Raw genomic sequence first — 16,303 nt, 5'->3', positions numbered from 1 at the left:
ACAAGGCAGTGGGAGGAAGAAGGATCATGTGGAGAAAGGAAGTCGATGGTGCTCAATTAAGAGGCACATGAGGGGTCACCATATGTGTGACATGGAATAAGGACACTCCAAACTGGCAAATGCCAACATCCATGGGGTTAAAGGTTGAACTGTCACCTTAAAGAGAATTCATTTCTGTGGGGCATCCAAATATTTGTCTTAACTCCTGATTGCATTCACATAAATCCAACTTCAACACCTTCTCTACCTCTAACCAAATCTCTCTCTCTCTCTCTCTTTATATATATATATATATATATATATATATATATATATATATATATATATATATATATATATATATATAATATAATATAATAAGTAGTCATTCGGCTCATAGTTTATGTTTAATCATTAAATCGTCAATCTCAATTTTTGGGTGAACACGAGCCGAGTTGAGCGTGAGTTCAGTCAGCTTGACTCTGCTTGAGTTCGAAAATAGCTTGATGGAAGCAGCTCGAGCTTGACTCGGTAGTTGCGTGTTGAGCTCGAGCTCGACTTGATTAAGGCTCGACAAACTTGTTTGAATAGAATTGATATTCATCGTTACGTGTTGAGTTCGAACTCGATTCGATTAAGACTCAACAAATTCGTTTAAATAGAACTGAAGTTCATCGTTACGTGTTGAGGTCGAGCTCGACTCGATGAAGACTTGACAAATTTGTTTAAATAGAACTGAAACTCATCGTTACGTGTTGAGCTCAAGCTTAACTCGATTAAGGCTCGACAAACTCGTTTGAACAGAATTGATATTCATCGTTACGTGTTGAGCTCAAGCTTGACTCGATTAAGACTCGACAAACTCATTTGAATAGAATTGACATTCATCGTTACGTGTTGAGCTCGAGCTTGACTCCATTAAGACTCGACAAACTCGTAAACTCGTTTGAATATATCGACTTGATTAAGGATGGACGAACTCGATTAAGGCTCGAGCTCGACTCGACAGTTACGTGTTCAGCTCGAACTCAACTTGATTACTTAAATGAGTCAACTCATGAAGTGGAGCTCGACTTGTTAAACAAATGACTTGGCTCAAACTCGTTCACGAGCTGAACGTTAACGAGTGTAGCTAGACTGGTTGTTCACCCCTAATCTAAATAGAGATAAAGGGTGAGACTTTTACGCTTTCATTTATTATTTTTCATCTTTCTTTTTGTTTTTCAATGCTTAAAATTGGATGGTTTGGATTTTGCGTGAGTCAATTGGACGTTATTTACTCGCCCAACTCTCTCTCTCTCAATGAGTAAAACCAGACTCAAAATGAAACTGAATTCTCAAGTCCCTTTCAACTTAGGATGTGCCAATATTAAGGTCCAAACCTTTGGTTGTAAAAGAAAAATGTTGAGATAGTGAAAGGCAAGAGCAAACTAACAACTTTTAATTAGGGAGGCTGAACTATATTTTTCAAAATGTTTACAAAAAAATAAAATATAAATTTTATATATGTTGAATGAAAATTTTATAAAATTACATTTTTTTTTTTAATTTGAGAGGGGCCATGGCCCTTGTCTTGCTCTTAGTGAAAAATAATTAAATAAATAAATAATATATATATATATATATATATATATATATATAAAAGAGATAGAGAGAGAGAGAGCACCCTGGTCATTCAGGACCTTCTTCACCTGCACTTTTGTCTCGATGGATGAGAACACGAGACAAAAGAGTTTTGGCAAAGTGCCCCTTTCTGACTTGGTTCGTGTTTGATGTGCTTCTTAGCGTTCCATAAGGAGACAAAACGTTCCTCTCGCTCGTTCTCAAACCCCACCCTATTTCAAGCACACTCTTAAGTCAACCATCGAGTTCCACCGAGTCGAACAGGGCCACGACCACAAGGTCCAACAACTGTGTGGCCCAGGCCAAACACAGTCTAGAAAAGGCTTGGCTGGGTCGACATTTCAGATCCAGTGTCAATTAGTTACTGTTGACTGACTCAGCCCAATACAGGCTTGGTTGATTTGATGCACTTGGCATTGGCTGATGCGATTCGATGAAACTATGCGTAAAGTCAAACCTTGGGACCGAACTCGCCTTGACCTCTTTTGAGTTGAAGGTTTAAATTTCAAGCTCTTGGCCAAGACGAATCCCATGGGCTTGGTTGGAACATCGTGTAACTGTTTTATGAATCTGCTTCAAAAATTGAATGCTGTGTTTTTTTTTCGAATTTTTTATCCATATTCATGGAACAGTTTTATTCCATTTGATAAATGGATCCAAATAGGATTTTGTGTTGAACACACTTTCTATCTGATTCGGACTGGATCCAATCTAGTCTTTACCAGACTTAAACCCAGAAAAGGTTTATATTCGAAAAGGATTGCAGGTACGGCTTCCATTTATCTTCAATTTTCAGTATCCTTCAGAACAGTGGCTTTCAGATCTTTGGAGTTTATAAAATGCAGATTTAACAAGCAATGATAGTAAAATAACAACTACCACCCAATTCACAAGAAGTTTAATTAGAACTGGAGCAATCCAAACCCATCGGATCCAGATTATCAGTAAAACCGGATATGATCAGACTCGATTCGACTGGTTTTAGTCTCGAATTTTGGCTGCATCCGAGTCTGGATCTCGACCTCGACCCCGATAAACCCGGAGACGAGGAGGCGACTGCCTACTCGTGACCCGGCTGCCCGAGCTGCCCGTCAGAGCAAGAGAGGCGGAAAGCGGGTTTGCAACGCCGCGTCTCCCGTAGTGACCAACCGTTCAAAACGTCAACACTCATGAAGAAAGATGGAGAGAACTTGAACACTTTAATTTTCTTCTGCGTTCCCGTGAAAAACTAATAAAAAACAAAAACATCAGTTTCTTTTTATCTAAAAAAATAAGTTTAATGTTTATTAAAAATGCAGCAGTTTTTTAGCATTTCTTTGAAAGCAAAAACTGCTCGATAAATTCAAACCTTTTTCCTATGTTTTGAAAATGCTGAAAAAAATTTTGAACGTTGAATGATCTTTAAAAAGATTTTGGTAAGTTGGGGTCAATTTTGCTTGATGAAAAATTACATTCAAAATATTATATATATATATATATATAAAAGTGACTTGGTTAGTAAGAGCTATTGTTCATTCATTATTTTTCTTGTAAGTTGGGGTCAATTCTGAGGTTCTTTTGCTTGATGAAAAATTACATTCAATATATATATATATATATATATATATATATATAACTTGGTTAGTAAGAGCCATTATTCATTCACTATTTTGCTCCCTATCTTTATGACTTTATACAGAAGTCATCCGTTGCATTGCTTCGTGCAAGTAAAGATTAACCCACTATGAAACACATCATATGATGCAATGTAGTGAATATATATATATATATATATATATATATATATATATATATATATATATATATATATATATATATATATATATATATATATATATATATATATATTCTCCTTAATTGTAAAAATTAGAAATTGAATTGGAAGTTAAACTAAAGTCGACACTTTTAAGTTTGATAAAACTAACCCAAAGTTTGAAACATACACTCCATATAAAAAGAAAAGATATTTTACAGGCAATTTTCTTCAACTGTATAAATGCCATGCCCTTACTTCCGGTGCGATTTTCTCTTAATTTTATTTTTTTCAGAAAAAAAATTGTTTTGAAAATTAATTAAAAATCCCCTTTATCTCCATCTTGGTTAGATAAACTGATAAATCCTGCTGGCTGCTAAATTAGGAAAATTCGCGTCCTGTCGCAGAAAATAAAAAAATATAAGGCTCTCATATGGAGTCAATACGAAAAGTTTGGGCCTTCGATGAAAATGTTGAGGGACTAAAAACTCGCGTACTCTCTTTCTCTGTTTTCTTCGTCCGCTTGGCCTTCTTTTCGTTCTTTTTCGTCTTATTTATTTCTCTTCCTTCTCTCTTGTCCGTTGATTTCGTCCCTACTTCGTTCTCTTTCTTGTCCGTCCATCGCTCTGAGATACCACGACGGAAGTAGCCCAATCCTCGCGTCGCCGGAAAATCAGCCGGAAACGGTCGTGATCTACACGGGACGCGTTTGCCCTAACAATTAGACGAGTTTTCGGGTAAGGCGCGAAGATTTTCCAGAATTCTTTCGTTCTAGGGCTCGATCTCGCTGGTTGAGGTGCTTCGGGGGTGATTCGGAGTAAATTAGGGTTCCTTTCAGTGCGCCGGTCCGATCTAGGGTTTGGAGGAAAGGATAAGGTTCTGGGATTGAGGAGAAGGCGAGAGATTGTTCGGACGAAAGAGGGTTGAATTGATGTGTCGCCCCGGGGGTGAAGGAGCGGCTTTAACCCTGGGGGAAGATGCAAGGCTATGCATGGGGGAGAAGGTGAGGACCGAAGACGGAAGCGGCACATGCGGCCGGACCCCCTTCGTTCGGCGACGACGGTAGCGAATTCTTCGCTTTCTGAAGGGGCCTATTTCTGCAAGGTATAGAGTAAGGGGCAAATTCGTTGGTTTGTCTTCGTCGGATGGAGGCTTAAGTATCTTTCTTCAGTTCCCCTCCCATTTTAGGGTCGTATTTCGTAAGGAATGTCGCTGGTTCTGGTTAGGGTTCATTTGCTTTCTCGATTCGGGTGTAATCCTCGTCCTTCTTTCCTTCGCTTCCTTCGATTTTTCGTGTTTTTGATATCGTGGTTGGTGTCATCATGTCGATGGGGCAGACAAAGTTTGTCCGAATTCTCTGTGCCAGATGTGATTTTCCATTTCGTTGTGAGTCTATGCACGTTTGGATGATATTTGGAGGTAGAGCAGTTGAATCACCGTTTTTGCATCTCATTTTTTATTTTATGTCTTCGCAGTCCCTGTTGCGTTGTGATTTGATCCGCGAGCTGCTCTTTTCCATCTTTAAACAAAGGAAATCTATGGGCCACTCTGCTTATGCGTTGGGGTTGTGCCATCATAACGAAGTTGGGTCACGAACATGTGGAGTCCCTATGGTCATCACATTTTGGTCCTCTTCAGTGTCTAAAACTGCGGTAGCAGTTTATGGTACTCATGGAAATTAATTCGGTCGTTACTCTTCATATGATATGCATAAGTTTTCTGAGCCGACACTGCGATTGTGTTGTACACCTTTGTGATCCGAGAGCACATTAAGTTGTGATAACCTTCCTCAGAAGGTTATGCATTTTGTTTAGCTTTAATATGAAATTGCCAGAAATAGGTACTTGAAGGTCAACATGGAGATATTCATGGTTTTGTGTCGTTGTAGGTTGTCAGGATGCTTGTTGCATCCGATGACTAAATGGCATGTTCATAGGCATGGTGAAAGAGGGATTGCTATTGATAAATTTTTATGTTTTCTTGAGGGATTTCACAATGACAAGAAAGGAAAAAGGTCATCCTGGTGGTGATTTAGTCAAATGATGCTGTGAGGAATGCAATAAGCACTGTTGGATTATTGCATTATCATTGTGCATATATGTAAATCAAGTTTGGCTGAAGGTCCACTTAAGACTGCAATTAAGGAATTTAAGATTTAGATGTTCATAAGTTGTCATGGTAGAGATGAAAGTATTTGTGAATTTCAGTTGACCATTTCTTATCTTTAGCTGTACGCTTGAGGTGACACTTATCTACACAGAAAAGTGCGGATGTTTTAGTAGAATAAAGCACTTTCTGATGGTACAATTGCTTCATGCAGATTGGTTTTACTGGTTTTTCTTTGACAAACCTTTGTTCCATTCATGGAAAAAATAAAGAGTGGACACAAAAGCAATGCTAGAAATAATAAGAGCTTATTGTGACTTTTTATCTCAAGTTGTCCTTTCCTTTCAAAATACTAGAGCTGGTCATCTTTGGAGTTCTGAATATGTTTCCACATATCCAATTTCACATATATGTAGAGTTTTGGATTGTCATAGGTACCATTTGCAATTGTATTGTGAACATATGACAAAGTTAAACTTCTTTTTTAACAAAGGAATAATGTTAACTGATACTAAAACTAAAAATATAGTAACATCAAAGTAGTTTATGTCTGTCACCCTTTTATAAGATAATATAAGTTTGATAAGATCAAACACAAATTAAAGATAGCCATGCTTTGGATCAGTTTGATGGAGGAATTGCTTAAATTTTGTTATTTCTTTGCTTTATGGGGTTCATAAAGTTGTGATCGGAGGGTAATATCTATGAGTTATTTGTATCCAGATTGCGCCTTTTGCTTCCCCGCACTCAGTATATTGCTGTGCTTATTTTATATTTACTTTTTTTTTTCCCTAAATGGATCTCTCCTCATACTTTTGTATGCATGCACGTATTCAACATATCTTGGGTGTTTGTTATTTTTTCAATTTGGGTGGTTTTACTTCATCTTGGCCTGTTGCTGTTATTTCTTTTTTTTTTTTTTGCAAAATATTGAATTATTCATTTTGCAGGATGGTCGCAAGATCAGCGTTGGTGATTGTGCACTTTTCCAAGCTGAAGGTTCTCCACCCTCCATTGGTATAATTCGTTGGTTGACAACAAATAAAGAGGACTACCCCAAACTTGGTGTGAATTGGCTCTATCGGCCTGCTGATGTGAAGTTTAAAGGCTTCTTGTCTGCACCGAATGAAGTCTTCTATTCATTTCACAGGGATGAAATATCTGCTGCCTTCCTTCTTCATCCGTGTAAAGTTGCATTTCTTCGTAAAGGCATCGAACTTCCTCCAGGCATATCCTCTTTTGTATGTCGACGAGTTTATGACAGAGCAAACAAGCGTTTATGGTGGTTAACTGATAAGGATTACATAAATGTAAGTCCTACTGGTTTTAGTACGTCCCATTAAAAATTTGTGCTCTATAATGGATATTTTTCTTTTATATTTTTATGGAAGGTTGCTTGTGATTGTTTTATTTTTCTTTGTAGTCTCCTGTCATTTAGTTAGACATGATATTATACACCACCGCCATGGAGATGTGGAATGTTTGGCTCAGGAATCATTCAGTAGCGTTGGTGCAGTAGGACATCTTCGTAGTATTTGAATTAAATGCTGCATCATCAACCTGCTAATATATTCTGGAAATGACAATTTTGTTTTGGCGCTTTTTCAATTTACCTTGAAACTTAATTGATTGTGTGGCCCTATGGTGCCAGACATTTTCTTATTATTTGAAGCTTCTTCCTGGGTCACATAAAGAAGAAGAAGAATACCTTTTTAACATGAATTGATCCATCTTTTTTTTTTTTTTTTGCAAAATTACCACTGTTAGTGCCTATCCAGTCTGATGCATATGTGAGTGTAGGTACTTTATTATTTTCCTATGTTTCTGCATCAGCAAATTCTTCGACTTGTGAAATTTCCTTTTTTCCTGCCTGGTCTAATTCTTAATTAATTGCTCTTTTTCAATCTCAGGAGCGGCAGGAGGAAGTTAATCAGCTTTTAGACAAAACTTGGGAAGAAATGTATGCAGAAGGTCGCTCTCCGAAACCATTGAACAGTCCAGTATCATCGCAGCAGTTGAAATCTGGTTCTGATAGTGTACCAAGTAGTGTTACCTCTTTCCCTTCTCAGGTGAAGGGAAAGAAGAGGGAACGAAGTGATCAAGGCTTGGAGCCTGTTAAGCGTGAGCGTTCATCTAAAACTGATGATGCAGAATCTGGTTATTCTAGGTTTGATAATATGATGAAGTTGGAAATTACGAAAATCACTGACAAGGAAGGGGGTCTCGTAACCTTGGAAGGTGTTGAGAAGCTGGTGCAACTTATGCAACCAGACAGAAATGAGAAAAAGATTGATTTGCCTGGACGTATAATGCTTGCAAATGTTATTTCTGCCACAGATAAACTTGACTGTCTTAGCAGGTTTGTCCAGTTACGAGGATTGCCTGTGCTGGATGACTGGCTCCAGGAAGCACATAAGGGTAAGGTTGGTGACAACAATAGTCCAAAGGAAGGGGATAAAGGGGTTGAAGAACTGCTTCTAGCATTGCTTCGTGCACTTGACAAGCTGCCTGTTAATCTTCTTGCATTGCAGTCCTGTAATATAGGCAAATCTGTGAATCATCTGCGCAATCATAAGAACATAGACATCCACAAGAAAGCAAAGAGTTTAGTGGATACATGGAAGAAGCGGGTTGAAGCAGAAATGAAAAGCAATGATGCAAAATCTGGATCAAGTCAGGGTGCTTCTTGGCCTGGAAAATCCAGTTTCTCTGAAGTTTCCCATGGTGGAGGCAAACGTTCAGGATCATCAGATGTTCTAAAGGGTGCTGTTTCCCAACCCACTGCAACTAAGACAACATCCAGTAAATTTGGCCATGGAGATTCTGTTGCAAAATCAGCATCAGCATCTCCAAGCTCAGGCAAGATATCACTGTCTGCATCAACAACAACTGGTTCTAAGGATTCATTCAGTAAAGCACCAGTGACCAGTGGTGTATCTGATCCTCCACTTTCAACAATAAAAGAGGAAAAAAGCAGCAGCTCTAGTCAGTCACAGAACAACAGTCAATCTTATTCAAGTGATCATGCCAAAGTTGCAGGTTCGGCTTGGAAAGAGGATGCAAAGAGCTCTACTGCTGGATCAGTCAATGCTAAAGCTTCTGGTGGTTCATCTCGCCATAGGAAATCAAGTAATGGGTTTTTAGGGTCTTCTGCTTCGCAGAAGGAGAGTGGTCCCACAAAGCTGGGTTCTGTAAATAGAAACCAGACATCTGACAAAGTCTCACAATCTGGAATGACATCTGAACGAGCAACTGATACACTTCTTGGAGAACATGGTAACAGTCAGAGACTAATTGTTAGACTTCCAAATCCTGGTCGTAGTCCTGCACAAAGCCTAAGTGGAGGTTCTCTTGAGGATATTGGCGTTATAGGCAGCAGGGCATCTTCACCTGTGGTATCTGAGAAGCATGACCATGTGGAGCGAAAGCTAAAGAGCAAAGGTGACATGTCTAGGGGCAGTGCTGCTCCTGATGTGAATAATGAGTCATGGCAAAGTAATGATGTCAAAGATGGCCTAAATGGATCGGATGAAGGTGACCGATCTCCTACTGCAGCTTTTGATGAGGAACGTGTCAGGAATTGTGACGATAATAATAAGACCCTGGATATATCAAAAGCAACCTGTTCTTCTTCTGGAAATGAAAAGCGTGTGCAGATTCCTGAAAGAAAATATGTGAAATCTTATGATGCATCTTTTAGTTCCATAAATGCTCTGATAGAAAGCTGTGTTAAGTATTCAGAAATTCCTGCTCCCTTGTCTGCTGGCGATGACCTTGGGATGAACCTGCTTGCAAGTGTAGCAGCTGGTGAAATATCAAAATCTGACACAGTTTCTCCCAGTGCATCCCCTGGTAGAGATTCTCTTTTACAGGAAGATTCAAATAATGGGAAAGAAAGTAAGTCAAGGTCCTCACATGACCATGTTGGCTCTCATGATCGAGGGCAACTAGACGAGAGTGAAGATGATGATTCTGAAAAGCAAGGAAATGATGCTGCCTCTTCAAAAGTTGAGGAGGGTTCTGCAGTAACCCGAGGCAGATCACATATAGAGGATGATAAAACTGGCAATGACAGAATGGAGAAATTGTGTGCCTCTGTTGAGTTACATGGGCATGAAGATGTGTGTGCTAGGCCTGAAGGTAAATGTGCTGTTGGTGGACTTCCTGTTGAATCAAGTGGAACAGCAACTGGTAAATCATCTCCTGTTAGGGCAACAGAATCCCCAGTCGCTGGAGAACATAAACAAGGTTCTGATAGAAGAAAAAGGTCCACCAATGAAGAGGATATAAATGGCTTCATAGAAGTGAAAAAGAAGCCAAAGAGTCCATTAACATCTGAAAAGGTAACCCTAGAAAGCTTGCATGGAAAGATTTTAGGTGCTAGCATGGGTACGCAAGAGGTTGGTCATCATACCACCACATGCGATGGATCTGAATTTGCTAATGCTACTTTGATTCATGCAACAGAAAACAAAATCATTGAAGAACCACCCTCTAGTCTTCCAATGGAAACAAATGCTGCAGATGACAAGCATAAAAAAGCAGAGGATTTTGATGGGGAGGTCTCCAATGAAGAAAAACAACCTTCTATTGCTGAGCGTGGTATGGACTATGATAATGGTGGTGAAGATGTTGTTGTACTTCCTGGTTCCAGCACCACTGCATGTCCAGATGATAGTGACAAATCGAAGCCAGGTGATATCAATAAAAAGCCAGGAAATGCCACAGAGTTGGAAGATAAAAGTGCTAAAGAGCCAAATGTTGGTGAAAATGTTGAGCAGGCTTGTAATATGTTTGACTCTGTTGGAGGTGGAACAGATGCAAAAATGGATGAATCAGCAGTAGCCAATAAAAGTGACGCTGAAGAGGATGAACGATTAGAAAACAAGACTGTTGACCAACATATTGATGCATTGACATGTGAGGGAAAGTTTGCATCAGGTCCAGTTCAAGATACAGAACGGCCCACAACAAAGTCTGTAAGAGCAGATGTTCCATCAGTTGCTGGATCTTCCGGTTTAGAGGCTGTTGCAGTTGATTCAGCTTCAAAGCTTTGCTTTGATTTGAATGAAGGATTTGCCTCAGATGATGCTAATCAGGATGAGCCAATATCTGCAGGAACTGCATCAGTTAGTCCTGCTGTATGTCAACCCAGTTCTGTGCCAATTCAAGTTTCTACATCATCAAGTATATCAGCTTCAATTACCGTAACCTCTGCTGCAAAAGGGCCATTTATTCTTCCAGACAATATGCTGCGCAATAAAGGAGATATCCGTTGGAAAGGATCAGCTGCTACAAGCGCTTTTAGGAGGGCAGAGCCACAGAGGGTCCCCGAAGCACTTGCTTCAATTTCTGAACTCCCATCCTCTGAGACCCCTGCTGGCAAGTTTGGACGTCCACTACTGGATATTGATCTGAATGAGCCTGATGAAAGAGGTTTAGAAGATGTTCCTGCCCAACCCTCTGTTGCCCTAGAGTCGGGATCTGTAAGAAGTATGAAGACTATGGAAAGCAAATTGCCAGCTTCATCAGCTTGTGGTTCTGGTCGGCTGGACCTTGATTTGAATCGAGCTGAGGAAGGTCCAGAGAATGGTCAAATGGCTGGAATATCCAATCGGAGGTCAGAGGTCCCTGTTTCATCTGCTAGACCCTCATCCTCCTCTGGAGGACTATCTAATGGAGATCATGCTCCCAGGAACTTCGATCTGAATGATGGACCTAGCCTTGATGAAGGTGGCGCAGATCCTGGCCCCCATTACTCGCATCCCAAAAGCAATGCTTCCTACCTTCCACCAGTTGTCAATTTGAGGATGAATGAATTGGGAAATCTTTCGTCATGGTTTCCTCCTGGTGGTTCCTATCCACAGGTTTCTATTCCTCCTTTTGTGTCAGAAAGGGTAGAGCCGCCTTATTCAATTGTAGCTACTGCTGCTGGTGTCCAGAGGATTTTAGGTCCAACATCTGGTGGTCCTGCTGCTTTTGGTGCTGATATTTACAGGGCACCTGTTCTGTCGTCCTCCCCAGCCATGGGGTTCACTGCTGCAAGTGCTTTTCCGTATGGTGGTTTCCCCTTTGGAGGTGGATTTCCTCTGGCCTCAACATCTTTCACAACAAGTTCGACATTCATTGAATCTTCATCTGGTGGAGGCCCATGTTTTCCTCCAATTCCTTCTCAACTAGTTGGGCCTGGTGCCACAGTTTCAGCCACTTATGGTAGGCCTTACTTGATAAGTCATCCAGATGGCCCTGGTGGGGAAAGTAGTCGCAAATGGCCGAGACAGGGTCTTGATCTGAATGCTGGTCCAGGAAGCATTGATACAGATGCCAGGGATGAGAGATTCATTTCAGTGAGGCAGCTTCCTGTTGCTAATTCTCAAGCATTGGCAGAAGAGCAGGCAAGGCTATACCAAGCAGCAGGTGGTACTGCACTGAAGAGGAAGGAGCCTGAGGGTGGGTGGGATTCCGAGAGATTCGGGTATAAACAACCAGCGTGGCAGTAGAGTTAAAGAGAGTGATGCCTTATGTCATGGTAAACTGCCTGGTAAGGAGATCTTTACTTCAAATTTTAAAGCCTTGTAGTCGTTGGAAAATTATATCAATATGCTATCCCAGCTTCCTTTTCATCAACCTGTAGTTGTATTGTATCTTGGTTTTGGGTGAAAACCCTGTTATGAGTTGAAAAATGAGCTTGTACACATGTTTGAATGACAAAAGTCACTGTCAACCAAAAAACTTGGTTTTAGGAAAAAGCTGCGCATTGCAGTTTTTACAAACCCAGATTTTCTTGGTCAAATACACAGCAAAAGCTATGTTTCTATGAGTAACTTGGTTTCGGTGATGCCCCCCATGTCATCTAAATTTCCTCTAGATTTGCCCCCTTTGTGGAACGTTTGTCTTCTATGTCACACGGATATGTACACACACACACACACACATATATATATAGGCACACACACACAGAGACACACCCACACCTATAATGATGGTTTTTGGTGATTGATTTTAAAAAAATCCATCCAGCCTCATTTGGGAGCTGACAGATTTCAACCTCTCTCTCTCTCTCTCTCTCTATATATATATATATATATATATATATATATATGATTTGTGGATTTCTCTGTCCTGGTTTGGACTGAGAAATCCTCCGGTCTCTCACAGCACAATGCCCTATGCATGGCATTGGGCAATGTGTTTAATCACACCTGCATATATATATATATATATATATATAACAGAAAAATTAATATATTAACAATCAATAAGCTTTTCTTTATATGTATACATAGCGTATAAAATGTCCACAAACAAGAAAACTAATGGTTAACAAATAACCATTAATAAGCTATTATTCTGGCAATGATTTGACAAGAAAAGGAAACTTGTTCATTGCCACACCAGCAACCTTACCCGAGTCCTGTTGACTGAGATACTTTCTCGCTGCTGTTCTTTTAACTTTAGGACTTCATTGCTGAAAGGTCACTGGCTTAGGGATCTCCTAGTGTGGAACTTTAAGAAGAAAAGTTTTAAGGCATTCTCTTATTTTATGTGTGGACATGATTGTGTAATGTTGCTTGGTTTGTTTGCTATTTTTTGCTGTTATTTTTAAATTTATTCCCATATGGCAATTCGGAACATCTGGGAACTCTAGGTTTGCCAAAATGCTATAGTCTGAAAACATTCTTAATGGTACGTTATTGACAAGCATTGTATGGTCATGCATGTGTTGCAGGGACTTGTAATTTGCATGTGGTCTACTCTGAGGATTTGGTTGATGGGTGAGCATGCTTTGTATTCACAATGCCTTGCTCCTCCTTTCATGCAGTCTCCTGAAACCTTCGACTTGATGATCTATGCTCAGGAGAACAAATTCATTTATGAAGTGTAATTGCAGCTCTCTCTATGGTTTTTTTCCTTCATGAAGAATGGCTTGCCACCGCCCAGACAACAAGATGCAGGTATGAGGTGTGCATGTATGCCTTTCCTTTTCCGAAACGTGTTCTTCCACTGGTAGAGTTAGACATATCGTTGCTGCATGCAGACATGTCATGGTAGGTTGTTCGAAGGAAAGGCTTTCTATGACACAGCATGTGAACTCTCGGCATGTTGCAAGTCCTGATTGACTTCCATGAGGTCCAATTGTAAGTTGTTTCTGATCTACACAGTTTCTGTAGAGCTTGGATCTCCATTTTGTAAAGTTCCTTAGATTTATAGCTCTTTATGTTTTGATGTGAATGTATATGAATTCATAATCAAGAATTTTGAGTGAAACTTGCACTAGATGCAAGATTGCCTGCAGAAGGTGTCTATGGCTGGTCTTGTGGTGAAGATAGATTGTGCTTCCAGGATATTCATAATTCTGCGGAAAGTAGAATTATGTCAAGTTCTATCACATGCAAATTAATGTTCCTTTGAGTTTCTCCCCAACTGATTATATATATCCTAACGCTTTTGTTATTGGTGGTACATTTGTTTTCGTACATGTACTTGTGATTTAAATGTTCTTGATGTTTCTCCTTCGACTTTGAAAACTGCCTCCTGTACTTCTGAAGTGGATTTGTCATTCAGAAGTGGAAATGTAGAATGCTGAAATAGTAGAATGTCATAAACTGCATATGGGATTATGTTCTACTTTGAAGTCATAAATTTTTTCCTTGGTATTTGTGGCTTCAAAACCTTCTTACCTCTTTCAAAACAGTTCGTACTCCTGTAGTCTGGATGTAATTGTGCATCATAGATTGCTTGAGTTTTAAGCTAGTCTACTGCACTATCATTTGCCAATATCTGTTTCTCAAGGGGTCTTGGAGCTGCTTTTGTTGTCTCATCCAGGGACATGTTTATAGTTGATGTGATTGTTGTAGTTGAGAAATTGAGATTTTTCTGTGATGTGCTGCGTGTAGTTTATGTGTGTGCGTACCAAACTCACAAAGTACTGTCACAGTGGTTGATGATTGCAGATCAGGTCACTCGTTGTTGTATCTTGTCAATGTGAAATACCACCATAGGCACACGCTTCCTGGTTGGTGTACCATCATCAGCTAACTGAAAGGCCTGACCAGAACAATGTGTATTTACCATTTTCTCTAGTGTATATTGCTTCAAACACCCAGGTGGCCTGATCTCAGTTCGTGGTCAATATGGTATGTTCTGAAAGTGTACTAGGTGCCAAGTAAAACTCAAATAAACTTTGAGCCTTAATGTTGGTACTTGCATAACTGTTCTCTTGAATATGCCTTTAAACTGTTATGCGAACAATTATTTTGATTATGTTAATCTCCAACAATAAGTTATTAATGTATTATAATAGGATGATACCAGATTCCCAGCACATAAATTATTGCACTCAAGGTCCATGTGAAATTCCAAATCTTGACAAGAAAAGTGTCGGTTCAGCGTGATTCATGGGTTCCACAAGAATGAACGCGTGCGTGTGTGTGTGTGTGTTTTTCCAAAATGTTCAGGCAAGTGTTTCATCTCAATCTTTTTATCGCAGAATGGTGAACTATCCCTGTTGGGATGGTTAATGAAATTGCAATGCCTAGTACACTTTTTGATTGTTCACGGGCTTCTGGAAATTGTTCATGGGTGTTCGTGGACTTGAAATTTTCTCAACGATACTTTTTCATTTCTTAAATTCAAAAACCAAATTAGATAAATTTATTCAATTTGACTTTATATATTTCGAAAATCAATTCACGTAGCGGAACCGACACTGGCAGCGCTGCTAACAGGAATGTGGCTCAGTTTGATCACATCTGTTGTTGGGTAAGGCACATCCGCAGAGCCGAGGGAATGCTTTTGGCAGGGAGACTCGTAAAACAAACAACAGGGAGCAGTCATGATAAAGTTTTTTAAGTCGTTCTCAGATGCAAATAAAGTCAATTTAGAAAAGATTGGCAGATTGCCGTTCTCACTCATTGCGGTGGGACCCGTTCCTTCATTACCTCAAGAAACTAGCAAGATACCTTTATTTTATGTCCCCTCAGTACATGGTTTTCTCACCCAACACTTTCCCTTTTTCAACATAATGATTCTATTCCTCCTGGCAACTTACTCCACTATTAAGGGGCGGCAGGCCAGCTGGAAAAAAGAGTTAGGCTTGGTGCTGCCATGAAAAAGCGTCTTCACGTGAGTCGAAAAAGTAAAGGCAGACAAGGGTGTCGTATAAAAAGGAAAAGCTAAGATCTGATGGGAACAACTACCTTTGTCAAAATTCATTCTATCGTGACATGTGACGTTCGCCGTGCTTTCAGCGTTCGATCTTCTTTTGATGGGGACAGGTACTAGTATTTTTTTTTTTTAATCTTTCTGCTTTTCTCTCTTTCTGATCGGTCGTTGAAAGCCAGCCAAGAACATGGCCCGCCCCCTTAGCTGACCGGAATATTAAGTTATTCATTTGGTTTTCTAGGCCATACTGCCACTTGCAATTAGTCAAGGCCCGATGCAATATCGTGGTTTCGATGGTTGGAGTGTCATTGGATCTTGACTGTTATCGAACCCACTGCGATTTTATTTATTTAGGAAGTGCCGGAGTCAAATCTGTTGGGCATCTCTGAGAAACGGAGCTTCTTGCATTAATAGTATTTGGTTTTTTAATATCAGATAAAAGCTAAGGGTTCTAATTATGGTAAAAAAATTTATGCTAAAATAAGTTTATCTACACACGTGCGGGTCATGTTTTGTTCATACTCTTTTTCAGGTAATTCAACTTCAGCTACAAGTCTTCTCCATGAGATCTCTGACACGAACCAAGTTTAAACCCGATATTAGTTGCTCTTATTTCGACTTGGATCTGAACCATCCCGTGATCATTTTTGATCCCTACCCATGTTTCCGCTTTAGCAC

The 16,303-nt window shown here is 39.8% G+C and overlaps 1 protein-coding gene across 8 annotated transcripts; it reads left to right on the top strand.

The window, feature by feature from the left end:
- The first annotated feature begins 3,882 nt into the window (after window positions 1–3,882).
- LOC116259379 (uncharacterized) lies at window positions 3,883–14,686 on the top strand. Of its 8 annotated transcripts, none has more exons than XR_004173913.2 (6): window positions 3,883–4,459; window positions 6,412–6,771; window positions 7,372–12,002; window positions 13,191–13,416; window positions 13,500–13,599; window positions 14,400–14,686. XR_004173913.2 is itself a non-coding variant. In XM_050078988.1 (4 exons), exons 1-3 carry the CDS (start codon window positions 4,343–4,345, stop codon window positions 11,959–11,961), a joined length of 5,067 nt encoding a protein of 1,688 aa, XP_049934945.1. In that variant the 5' UTR covers window positions 3,883–4,342; the 3' UTR covers window positions 11,962–12,002; window positions 13,284–14,089. The 8 variants fall into 8 exon arrangements, 2 of the variants coding, with proteins under 2 accessions (XP_049934945.1, XP_031493030.1); XR_004173915.2 differs by lacking the exon at window positions 14,400–14,686 and having other exon boundaries at window positions 13,191–13,236; window positions 13,320–13,416; window positions 13,500–14,089; XR_004173912.2 differs by having other exon boundaries at window positions 13,191–13,599.
- Window positions 14,687–16,303: the final 1,617 nt, after the last annotated feature.

The sequence above is a fragment of the Nymphaea colorata genome, chromosome 8 (assembly GCF_008831285.2).
Source record: "Nymphaea colorata isolate Beijing-Zhang1983 chromosome 8, ASM883128v2, whole genome shotgun sequence".
In the NCBI taxonomy this organism is placed as follows: domain Eukaryota; kingdom Viridiplantae; phylum Streptophyta; class Magnoliopsida; order Nymphaeales; family Nymphaeaceae; genus Nymphaea; species Nymphaea colorata.
The sequence above is the reverse complement of the archived record's forward strand: the minus strand, read 5'-3'. Positions and strand labels throughout refer to the sequence as shown.

Excerpts from the sequence above, each read along its gene's own strand:
- LOC116259379 (XM_050078988.1), top strand. The coding sequence starts at position 4,343 with ATGCATGGGGGAGAAGGTGAGGACCGAAGACGGAAGCGGCACATGCGG. Across the intron at positions 4,460-6,411 it reads AAGGGGCCTATTTCTGCAAG|GATGGTCGCAAGATCAGCGT; the intron begins GTATAGAGTAAG and ends TTCATTTTGCAG. Across the intron at positions 6,772-7,371 it reads CTGATAAGGATTACATAAAT|GAGCGGCAGGAGGAAGTTAA; the intron begins GTAAGTCCTACT and ends TTTCAATCTCAG.